Consider the following 12,830-nt stretch of genomic DNA (forward strand, 5'->3'; position numbering starts at 1 on the left):
CAGCCTTGGGAGCAATAGAAATGAAGAGAGAGATATTATGTATTAAATAGAATACATTTGCATTCTGACAGAGTACATCACTTGTAATATTAAAACAAAAAAAAAACCCTCAGTGAAAAATAGCGTAATTTCATTAGATTAAGTCATATTTGTTTATTTCACCTCATTTACAATTTTATAGAGAAAAATAGATAAAGGACACCTTTATTACATAAGGAGAGTTTGTAGGTGTAAAAATAAATGCCTTGCCTTTGCTTGAACGACCCTTGTGCAACACAGAGCAGGCAGCAGAAGATGGCCTTTTTCTAAAGCAAATTCCTAATTGAAGTTAGGCAAAAGAGGAAAGCTAGGTTGTCAGCTGTGGCAAAACTTGGCTTTAAGTATCTGTGAGGCAGAGTGGAAAAGAGGTGGACTCTGCAGAGAAGGAAAATCATCAGACACTAAGTGAAACAGTTCAGCAGATTTTGCTTTAAGTTACATTGCTCTGCTGTTCATTACAAAGAGTTCAGCAAATCTCTTTGTAAGAAGTGAAGACTGGGAGTGAATCATCTCCTCATATTCACTGCACAGTTAAAAATGAGGAAGGGAACAGCCTGTTTTATCCTCTGTTTTCCAGCGATGATGAACACTTGTTAATCCAGCACTACTGCCAAAGTCTGAACCAGGAGTCCCCCCTGAGCCAGCCCCGAAGCCCTGCCCAGATCCTGATTTCTCTGGAGAGTGAGGAAAGAGGGGAACTGGAGAGAATCCTCGCAGACCTGGAGGAGGAAAACAGGTGGGTCCAGCCGCCAGCTGCTGCAGCCCTCAGGCATGTACTTCAGGGTGAAGCTGGAAGCTTTCTCTCTATAACGGTTGAGGCTGAAATCCTGTCATCGTTAACTCGTTCCCACTCCCAGTGCAGCAGTGAATCAGCACTGTTTCTTTCACTAAACCTCCAAAATGGCAAGCTTCAGCCATACGTGGGTCACCTAATACTCTAATACTCATGGTGCCACCTGTGACAGGCTCTGCTGACTGTGTTTCATAGTATTTCCTTCTGTGCTACTGTTTCCTTTATTTTCATGATAGTAGTGAGCTTCATACCTGTGTTACTTTATTTTGCTGTTAAGTGAGGGAAGATTACTGAGCCCCTTTCTGAAAGAGACAGGCAGAAGTTCTTGGAAAGTCAGGCTTTTCTCAAAAAGGTTGGTCATTGGGATACATGAGATTTTTAAATTCTCTCAATTCATTTGAATCCGTGAAATAATTGTACTGTACAGTTAGATGGAATTCACTTTGATAGCATTTTTAGGGATAAAGTGAATTATAAAGGTGCATTTTCTTCCAACAATTGAGTACTTTCATAGTGGTTAAAAGTTGGGTCATCTTTTCTTTCTATTTGTTTGGTGTTGCTTGTTGCCATTTCTTCAGCCTTTCAATACCAAGTGTCATTTACCACTTCTAATCTCAAGTTTAATTGAAGTTACCTTCATTAATCATAAAAAAAAACCCCAACTCAATTCTTGCAGCATCACAACACTGCAGTCCTCTTTCTATGGTACTCTGAAGTCTTGGGCCATCAGCACAGAAACTGGCAGATCTTGACCCTGGCAGATTTGCAATTGCAGCCATGAACTACTAAAATCAGACTCTAAAATAAAAGTAATTTAGATCTAAAAAAAAATATTTTTGTTTGCATTCTGCTATCCTCAGCTTTTATGGTAGAGTCTATTGGCATTTTCATGATCTTTTTTCTTGCTTCTTTAAGAGCTAGGTACTTTTGTTTACATTGAGGGTTTAATGCAGTAATCATTTACCTTAGGCATGTCAAGAAAATAATGCAAGAGTTGGCAGTGTCATAGATCTTCTCTCCATGCATAAGTCTTTTTTGGATGGTACTAATCAATTACAGTGGCTCCATCACACACTTTTATCAGGAGAACATAGAGGATCAATAGGCATAAAGGATGTGCTTCAGACAGAAAGCTGTGGTAAACAAAGCTCTTGCTCTCTAAACAGCAGTGAGATTTTGTTTGAAACAAACCCCAGACTTCCTACTACATAGTACATAAAGCCCAAGTACTTTCCAAAGTGGAGGAAAATCAGTATTTTGAAATAAGCCATCATACTTTGCATACAGGACCTCTGTAGTTAAGAAATACTGCATAGCTAGTACTGTACAGATAGTAAAATAGCTTAGTTTTCAGGGGAGGAATGTTAGTTTTTTAGACAGCACTAGGAAGAAGAAAAAATATAATGCTTTTCTGTCTGTATAGAAAATAAGCTGTGCACCAGAAAGGAGGATGGCTTTTAAAGCAGCTTCGTTTTAGATTAGAAATATGAGATGCGAACATTAGTATAACCTAGGGTTAGACAGCTAAATAGGCTAAACAATTCCTTTTGGGGGGTTATGCCTTAAATTTCAGTATGAGCTTTATTTAATATAACAACTACTGATGAGGAGGAGCATGTTAAAAGATTTCTGACAGGAATTACACCTTAAAAATACCTGTTTTGAAGTTTGCTAATCCTGGATTAAACAAGAGCTGTATATAATCTTGATTATAGCCTGTTGTTTTCTCATTTGTACTGTTCGAGGCTCAGTTAGGAATGGGATGCCACTGCAAGCAACCTCGCCTTTTGTGGATGCTTCAGGTCTCAGTACAGCAGGGACAAGGTCTGTTTCTGTAGGACAGCGTGGAGGTCACACTGCTGTGATTTTCATTGATTATGACAAAATCATGACTTTTGTCTCTGCAAACTGCTATAAATAACTTGTACTTAAAATGTAAGGCGAATGCTCGAAAACGAGCAGGTTCTTGTTGTCCTGATAGTTTGTCACAGCCAGATAACTATGATTTTATGGAGGAAACACTGATTCCTGTGTAGAGAAATAAGCTGTTCAGACAGGGTCAGTCAGGAGCCATTCATATAACTTATCTATCTTTAAAAAACAGTCTTGTCCCTTTAGATTTCTGTTTTCTAGTCTTTCTCCTCCTTTGAGTTTGTGAAAACCTTTTTTGGCCATTGCCAAGGGTAATCAACAACCTGAGACCTAATTCCTGAACTCGGTTCCAGTGGGTGAACACATATTCCTTCCCATGCTGATCCTAAAAATGTCCTCCAAGTAAAGGTTGTTTATTGCCGCAGCATAAAGACTCAGTGAATCTGTTGCTTGGAAATGAGCTGAACACAATGCAAAGCATGTTGTGACCTCTCGGTCCTCAGCCCCAGCCTTAAAGCACCTGAATTCTTTGATCTCCATTGTAAATACCTCGGGTCTTGTTGCTGGAACATGTCTCCTTGCTGGTGCTGAGCTGGATGTGGTGCTTACACCCAGGAAGGCAAGTGGCTGGGCAGCTACCGGTGTTAGATAAGTCATCCTTTCCTGCCTACGTCAACACAACTTTTCTTGCGTACACTTCTGATGATTTCTGACAATGAAGTTTTAGCTGTCTCTGCTCTGTCTTATATTATTTTACAGTTAGAGTCAGCGCATGCAGTCATTTCTCAGCAGCTCTTGGGAACGCTGCATCAAGTACCAACAAGAAGCAGTACTACGATATTCAAAACACTTCACTTGTCATTTCTCTTTTTCTTCCGTTCTCTACGGTTTCCTGCTTTTCAAAAAAGCCCTTCTCTTTTTTGCTTCATGTTTTGACTTTTCTTCATCTCTTTTGAGCTCTTTATTGAATTCTGACCTCCATTTGGTTTTCAGCTGCAGTTTCTGGTCTCCAAATATTTCCATCTTGACTTGTTACTTAAATGAAAAAGACTCTTTGAAATTGTAATTCTGAGGTTTTGCTTTTGGACAGTTTAAAAAGATCTGGTGCCTATTGGAATTCTTCTGAAATGTATTATCCAACTTATAAACTAACCTAGCTGTGACACAGGGTTTTTTTCAGTTCCAAGGACCTCTTGTTAGATATTCATTATTTATCTGCTAGCATTTTGAGACCTTGGTGTTTTTGTGGCTTGCAAATATGACTTCCTTAAATAATTTATGGCTAAAATTTGACAGTTAAATAATTTATATTTGCTAAAATGTGAGCATTTTAGAGAATATTTTCAATTGGTGAAAATGTTTCATTTGCGTATTAGGCCTTCAGACTCATGCTCAGTTTTACATCACATGGAATATTGCGATACGACCATTTCTTATGTATTCAATAGACATAAAGTAATCTTGCTATGGAAGACACTATTACTATATTGCAATATAAGAGAAAAACCCAATTATAAAACTGTCCCAAAACCATTTTGAAATTTCCTTAAGAGTAAATATATTTCAGAAGCAGAGAAAACAGATATTTGGTGTCCATCTAAAGCAGTACATTGCATAGGTTATACTCTAGAATAGGTTATACTGACTAGGATGCACTGTACTAGCATTAAATAGAAAGCATACAGGTTTGCAGTGAGAGACTCAGAACTTTTTGCAAAGAGTTAAAATACTTTCCTGATATTTTAATGACTAAAGAAAGTGAACATTTCCTAATACTTTAGTTGAATCAATATCACTAACTTACTTCTGTAAAAGGGAGACTTCTCTTGCATTTTCTTGTTTTCCTCCCAGCCCTTAGCTGTCCTGTAACAAGAACTTGGTAAGTGAGATCTCCAGCCAGAGGTATTTGCCTTTCCTTTGCTTTCCTGACTTGCACTGGGAGTGCAGTGGACTGTGTGCCGCTGGAGAAGCACCGATACCCCAAATCTCAAAGCTGCCCTGTTTCCGTGCAGCTATGGTATTCCTTCAGATCTGAAGACTGATGAATGGCCTTCTCAAATAAGTTCCTTCTGTGTAGTTGCCAGTGGCAAAAAAGTGATGCATTTCTAAACATGCTGTGGCTCCTTTTGGTATTTATTTTGGAACTGAAGAAGGGGAACTAGATTTTCTGAGTGTGAAGCATCATTAGTAAACGCTGGCACTCTAGGGAAGGACAGGGGTAGGTGGTTCAGTTACCAGCTCGCAGGGAGATGAAAAATAACAAAAATTCACAAATTCTCAATTGCCTCTGAGGGGACTACTCAGCAAATGGGATCCACCAGGATTTCCGTCACCAGGCAATTAATGCTGCCAGTGATAGATGTGATTAATAACTCATGAGCTCTTTACTATCCAGGTCTTTACAGTTGCATAAATCAAGGTTACATTGCATGCTTCCTCTGTTATTTTTCTTCATGAATGCTTCAAAGAGGTGCAAGCATAGTAAATGGGATTTTCTTTGAATGTTTCTATTATTGAAGTAGAATATATTTTCCCAGTGATCAGAAGATCCAGCAGCTTTGTTTATTTGTGGCAAGAGGATGTAAAAGTCACCCAGCCTGAGTTATGGTGAAGGGAGGCCAGGTTTCCCAGTACTGCCTGTGCTTGCTCAGTTGCAGTCATTTAGAGAGGATTAGGCTTTTATATCTCCCCTTTCTCTTATGTCCCATTTTATGCTGAAAATGTCAGAGCACACCTTTCCTTGCGACACAGAGGCTTTACACTGCAGGCTGTGGGCAGTGCCTTGGATGCTTGGCATGCACGAGCAATCCTTTTTCACCACACAGCATAAAACTATTCCAGAGGTAGGAATAAGAGGCGATTGTTCTCTCTTCTAGGATATTCTTACAGCAGGTTTCAAGTTCTTTCTTTTTTGATTTTCAGGTTTTTTCCCCTATGTTAATACAGATCTTCATTCCTGTGTGCTTAGACCCCAATTATTATGATATTATTGATCGTCTGCACTCCGCATCACTCTTACGGCTCTGAAAGTGGTTGCTATGATGAATCATTGTTCTCTGGACTAAGGACTGTGTAGCTGGACTGAAAAGGTGCAGCTGGAAAACTCAGTGACACAGGTGCTCTGGGCAAACTCACCTGCGTCCTTCAAAATGACATTCCTTTGTTCCAACAATATTACTGTATTTAATTACAGAACTCACAAATTCAGACATATCTCTGCCTGGATAATTTGCAGTATCATTTACAATTAATTTTTTTCTGTAGGCTTTCAGAAAGAGCGTTTAACTATTTTTTATCAGACATGAAGGCATTTTTATCTGTGTTACTCCCCAGTCCTCACTTGTTTTTCAATACTATAGTTACTGGAAGGACTTCTCTCTATTGGTAGTTGAGGCGATAATTGTAGATTTCTTTGTAGCAAGGTACCTGATTATGTTGAACGTATGACCAAGTGCATTTATTTAGTTTCCCGTAGGGTGATATCTTATCTTTTGCTTTACAGCACTTCAAACTTTTGAGTCTGCTGTTCGTAGGGTATTTCTTATATCGTACATCTGGGAAAGTCCTCATGGGGTAGTGATAGCCACTATGTACAGACTTTGTGAAAAACAAGCTTAATGATCAATCCTCTATAAACTTTAGTCTGCATTAAGACTGTGTGTGATACTGTTGTCCTGCTCATTCCTATTCCCTTTTGTATTTTTATTAATTATTCACCAGTATGCAGCGAGAAGTATCAGAAGACATTAAGTCATGTGGAAGGCAACACCCAGTATAGCCCTTCTTTCTTTTTTCCAGATAATTTTCATGGACTTGAAACTCTGATTTCATTAAAACAAAAAACTTTATTTGGAAAAAACCTCTCCATAGTCTTCCCTCTTTGAGTGGGTTTTAGAGAAAGAAATTTTGAATTTTGGAACAACCTGAAGTTAAGAATGATCAACCTCTTTTTTTTAACCTTTTAAAACTTCTGCAGAGGAGGGATTGTGTAGGTCAGACATCCCTTAGGGATCATGTTCTTGGCGGAGGTGGGGCAGGGGGGCACAGTCCTGGGTTAGGATGCATTCATCATGCAGCTGCTGAGAGGCAGAAGTATGTTTGAAAAATAGTCAGTAGGCTGTCTTTGTCCTTGGCATTGCTTTCTTATCCATGTGAAATGATGCATACTGCTTTAGTTCTTGTTCTGGCCGCAATAACATACCTTTAGAAGTGTTTCAGAGCTTAATAAAGTTTACTAGGAGGTTTCTGAGGTGCTATTAAGCCTTCAGACCAAACTGCCAGAGTGTATTGTAGTTTGCAGGCAGAACTGGCAGAAAGTGCCTGTTCTCACAACCTCAAATAAGAGCAAGTTGGAAAAAATAAAATCTGGGTCACTGCTTGTGATGAGTAAGCAGTTACCAGACCGTCGAGCCATTTTTCCCCGCTCTGGGAAGCTGTAAAGGAACATCACAGCAACAAAATCCCAGAGCAGTTTATTAGACCTCCCTTGCCTACAAAGTTTCTGTCAAAAGTTACTATTTTTGCTGGTTTGGACTGTGTTATCCCTAACAATGTTTCAGTTTCTTACCTTCTTTGCTCTTCCTGCTTGGTAGATTTTTTTCATGTGGACCACTACAGCTCATATTAATCTATGGAGTGTTTCACTGGAGTAGAACTGAAGTTTTACAGAATAAAAGAACAAGCTTAGCAGTGCCATTAAGATACAGTAGACTGCAGCACTCTAGACAGGGCAGGCCAAATGAAAGTGGAAATTATAGCCCTAAAAGCTAGTGCAATGCAGTTTAACAGATTGGCTCACTAGCTTGTCTTTTCCTCATCTTAGGTTAGTAATTATAGAGCTAGGCTGGAAATGCAGTTGCAGATATGAAGAGAGGAGAGTGATGTGATGACTGCCTGATGACTGCAGAGTTGCAAATGAACTCTTGAGTTCTGTGTTTTGTTCTTACTTTTTGTGTGGCCACCTTTCTGGCTTAGCTTTCTCATCTGTAAACAGATAGGCCAGCCAGGTGGCATCCGCTTTGATTCGTGTCTGTAAAGTGCTTTGATCACTCAAAGTCCTCTTTTAGCACTAATTATTCCTCGAGTGTATCCGTGTGTGGAAGCGAACAGGCAGTCCGACTTCTGCTAGGAAGGATAAAACACAGGAAGCCGAGGGAGGGCTGAGCCCAGGACAGACTGTACCCGGGCTTCGGGAAAGTGTCTGGAGCCCAGCCAGCCTTCTGCATAGTGCGCCCTGGGAGGGAATTGACTGTGAATTCTGGTGACACAGAGAGCCTTTAGGCAATGCTTGTATCACAGATCTCTATAATACCAGCTCTGCGTAGATCTGTGAGTTGTAAGCCTACACGCATGTAGACTCAGCAGAACGAAAGGCAGATGGTACAGGTGACTCTGCCCCCCAGTAGCTGGATACATCACACCACACGAGAGGAGGTGCCTTCTCCCTGCCCTGGCAGAGGATAGCCTGCACCGCCCTATTCGGCTTCATAAAGCTTTTACTTCCTTGTCACTTCTCAACAGAAACTTGCAAGCAGAGTATGACCGTTTGAAGCAACAGCATGACCACAAAGGACTGTCTCCACTGCCATCCCCACCGGAGATGATGCCAGTTTCTCCACAAAGCCCCCGGGATGCTGAGCTCATTGCAGAAGCCAAGCTGCTTCGCCAGCACAAGGGCCGTCTGGAGGCCAGGATGCAGATTCTGGAGGATCACAACAAACAGCTGGAGTCACAGCTGCACAGGCTGAGGCAGCTGCTGGAGCAGGTGAGTCCTCAGGCCTTTCTTCTAGAACTCTGCAGAGTACTTTTCCAAACAGGGTGTGAAGTGTTATCAATAAAAACAACATTCCAAGAAATCATAGCTGTAGAGGCTAGTCAGAGAAAAATATTAAATTGTTCTACAGGATGCAAGTGCGAAGGTGAAATCACGTTTTGGTGTTCTTATTTAGTCTTTTACTTTCTTTATTCAGAATTGCATGTATATATTTACTTAAAAACAGACATAATTGTGTGTATTCATGGAATAACTAAAGAATACAGAGATAAAGATTTGTGCAACTGTACTGAGCTGTTAATAACAACTTTTTTTCTTGAATTTTCAGCCGCAGGCAGATGCCAAGGTGAATGGTACAACACTATCATCTCCTTCTACCTCTTTGCAGAGGTCAGACAGCAGTCAGCCAATGCTTCTTCGTGTAGTTGGCAGCCAGACTTCAGAAACCATGGGTAAGATAAGAAAGTTCAAATTGTCATAAAAAATAGTTATAGTCCCATTTTCCAGCAAAAGAATCTATAAAGACAGAAAATACTCTTCTCTCCTATTTAGTTCAAATGAGAATGAAGTAGACATTTGCAGTGGTCTTCGATGTCATCTGGCTGTTTACACTTTACATCTTCATTATGGTTCAGGCTTTTCCTTTTGATTGTGATGCACAGTAGCATGAATATTTTGACTTTAAACACAAAGCTCGGCCAGGGCTTGACTTCTGAAAACAAATATCACTAAAAAGCTATTTTATTCAAACTGACTTTCAGCTGTTAAGCATGACATGGCTGATTTAAATGTACATAGTATTAATTATGGCTAAGAGATTAAGTGTATGATTAATCATCTCCATGTTAACTGATGTGATCTTATTTTTCATACTTCATGGCTCAATCAGTAGGATTGAGCTGTCACTCATGGACAGTGCTCATCTAGTGCCTTTTGTAACTATCACATCAGATGTGATAACGAACATCATACGAGTTGTGGAGTAAGGTTAAGTAATAATATTCGGTAGCTAGAGGCTGGAATTATTATTTTGGTGTTTTTAGTAACTGCTCTGTAGCATTTTCCTAATTTCCTATCTGTTATATAATTAGTAAGTATTTATTACCAAGTAGTAAGGATTTTCTGCTAGTAAAAAAGCAATCAACTGTTGCAGCATCTTTAAGCAAATGTGCTAAAATTACTTCAACGCGATAATATTTGACGTCTGATGATAATATTCAGCTTCGTGCACAGAAATTTATTTAGTGTATATCAGACAGAGGCTTTGGGGGAGAGTGAGAGGCTTAAGTGAGAGCTTTTTTTTTTTCACTGCGGTTAGTGAAAGAGTCAGTGACAGTGAGAAATTGAATGGGAGGGGACATTCTGCTGTGCCTGAAGTGCCATCTTGGTGGGAGATGCAACTTGTTCGGCGGCTTTTTCTTCCATCCCTAGCATAGGCAATAACGTCAGTCTGTGCCACTATCAAACAAGATGGGTTCTGTACACCCTACAACAAAAAAAAAAGAGAAATAAAATGTACTTTTAGGAATGCTTAAGTTAAATCCTGGGAGTGAGAGTACAATCACAGGTAGCAGCAGTTTCATTTTGATCTTTTTTTAATTGTATTACTAGTGAGTAAATATTTTACTATGTGTGGCACACACGGTGGAGTAATTTGCATCGGTCTTCTGAAGAAATGCCATGAATTTCATCACATAAAATATGCTAACTAAAATACACAAGAAAAGATAGGAAGACGGGGGTTCCCAGACATCTTATTAAAAGTCTTGTAGTTTCATATTTTATCCTTTAGTAGGACAACATACAATAATATACTTCTTTTCATTTGACTTGATATAAAATTATTCCCATTTAACTTCTGAGACTGGAATTAATTAATTAACAGATATATTTTTAAAGCAAATATTTAGACATGAACTGTTTGGGTTTTTGTTTGTTTGATTGAGCCAGTATGTGGAAGGACAGTGAGATGTTGAATTGTTATCAGTATGACCATATTGAGACTCAGCAAAGCAACAGTGTTGGCAGCATGGAGCAGAGCTTATAAAAAGAATTACTAACCGAGCTAACAAACTGCAATTAATTGAGTTTGTTGAGTCTCCTTTCACACCAGAAAGCTTTGCTTGCTAGTCTGAGAGTTTTCTGAAGCACAACTTAAAATATTCTTAAATTGTGAAGGAAACCAGAGCGGTGTTGTAAATAATGGTCCCATGCAGCAAGCATGTGCCCAGTAATGAGGGAGTCATAATTTTTGAGAAAATACTGAGGATCTCTAGGTCTCTCAGGCAATGAGGTAATGTAGTGGTACCTTTTATATAGTTTTCTTTTTGAAAGAAGACCTTAGGTTTTTTTTCTTTGAATGTAGACCCACAGCACTTCTCTGTCTCTTGCTTTCTCAAGGAGAGATTACTGTAAAAGGTTTTCCACCAGCGTCGTTGTCCAGCCATTTGGTAAAAGCAGCAACCCACTCAGATCCTAATTTACAAATAGAAGAGCTTATCCCTTGATAACCTGAAATACACCTGGGCAAGTGGAAAGGTTCTGCTTTTCTTCTCATAGAGTCCTAATGGGAAAGTCCTGATCTTTGGCCTTTCTCCCCCAGTAATGTAGCACCAGAGGAGGTTCTCTGAGGCATGTGAGCCAAGAGGCTGTTGCTGAACTTTAATTCATTTGCATACCACCAAAATATTTGAGACCCACCCAGTTCTCCAAGCCTCTTACAGAAACATGAATGGGGAAAACACTTTTGAGTAAAGAGAGGTAATTGAGGTCTGAAGGTGTCCTTACTTTTGTTGGGTTGCTTGGCTGATGTCGTATTTTGTCATTTATAAGGAAATGCTCAGAAAAATCATCCAAATGAGAAAAAATAAAAATAATGCATTTTAAATAAAAGATACAGCAGTCTTGAGGGTCTGCACAGTTCAGTTGTATCAGTGCTTACCACGACATTTGGAAATTAGTACCCATCCTCAGTTCTTTTTGGCCACGATGGTAGAACTACTCCCTCTTCTTTCGATCTTTAGGGCCAGGTGGCTTTCTGCTGATAAGGTCCTCAGCCTGGGTTGAAGCAGCAAGGTCTTGCTCTGAGTTTTCACCTTGACATCCTGCAGAGGCTGGAAGGACATTACTGATGCTGAGGCACTTCTATCACTGCAACACTTGTTGCAAAAATAACTCACTGTGTGAGTTGACTTGTGTGAACCCAGCACCAGTAGAAAGCTGAACAAACTGCAAGCAGTCTCAGCAGCTATTTTTAGACCATTAATGGAATAAAAGAAGCTGATACGAAAACCATCACTTATATGAATTAAGTGCTTCTTGCAGACACTTTACGCCACTTCTTGTGGGGGAAAAATTACTCTTGGTCAGTAATAACTCTTGTGAAACTCCTGGCCCTAAGGTGAGGCCAACACTAAGCCTAATAATAGGAAATATATACGGTCCTGAAGTGTTCCTTTAGCATCTCTTTTAGTAGGCTTTCCAGTAGTGTGGAGCACCTCAATGTTTAAAGAATGTAAATGCTAACAGAACGTCAGTTCATTACTCAAGTTGAATAGGACAAGACATGTTAGAATAAAGGGTCATTAGTCATTTTCAAAATAAGGATGTACCTCTCATTGTTATTACAGCAGGCAAAATTGCTTTTGTGTTTTAATAGGGATAAAAGAAATCTACTAAAAAAGGAGAATCTCACTCAAAGTATATCCTTTAGATATGTTCTTTTTTCAGATGCTTTATTTGTATTGGAGGCCAGGGTCTACAGTAAAATCAACATACGGATTTTAGTTATCTGAAACCATGACCAAAAAAACCCCAGTAAAAATAAAATGTATTGAATTTCCCATTAAGCTGCTGCCCTATAATCAGGTTATAGAAATTATTCAGTGGGAGAAATGTATTTCGCTTTATTAAACTGCTGCTAAACCCTTTTACAGTACAATTGAATGTTCTTGGAGCGCCAATCTGATGCAATTAAACTGTCAGAAATATTAATACTGATGCAGATGAGAATCTGGGTTTCTACTGATTTACGCAGCTAGGCAAAGCAGTGCTAACATGAATCCAGCACTATTAGAAAGCTGCTCAATAGCAGCACTCACAACAGCAATTTCTTTTTCCATTAATAGAATAAGAGAAGCTGAAACAACGAGTGTCATGTGTAGAACTAAATGTTCCTAGCAGACATTTTACCCCAATTTTTTTACAAGAGTAGATTGTTTCTTAAATCCCTTTTTACGAATTAAAGTCTGTGTTAATTGTTTAAAATTCATTGTTTAATTTCACTTAGATCCTTAAAAAGAAACATAATAGTCCACAAAATTCACCTTTAAAATTTTGATTGTATACTAAGCA

General features: G+C 39.2%; 1 protein-coding gene across 14 annotated transcripts in view; it reads left to right on the forward strand.

Annotated features, from left to right (window-relative positions):
• Positions 1–12,830, forward strand: part of DMD (dystrophin) — a 1,148,563-nt gene that overhangs the window by 1,118,532 nt on the left and 17,201 nt on the right. For all 14 annotated transcript variants that reach the window (XM_074814589.1, XM_074814586.1, XM_074814591.1 and 11 more), the window contains 3 exons: positions 617–775; positions 8,225–8,468; positions 8,806–8,929. In XM_074814589.1, coding sequence (XP_074670690.1) covers positions 617–775; positions 8,225–8,468; positions 8,806–8,929 — 527 coding nt within the window. The remainder of the gene's footprint in view (positions 1–616; positions 776–8,224; positions 8,469–8,805; positions 8,930–12,830) is intronic.

This window comes from Strix aluco, chromosome 2 (genome assembly GCF_031877795.1).
Source record: "Strix aluco isolate bStrAlu1 chromosome 2, bStrAlu1.hap1, whole genome shotgun sequence".
Taxonomy (NCBI): domain Eukaryota; kingdom Metazoa; phylum Chordata; class Aves; order Strigiformes; family Strigidae; genus Strix; species Strix aluco.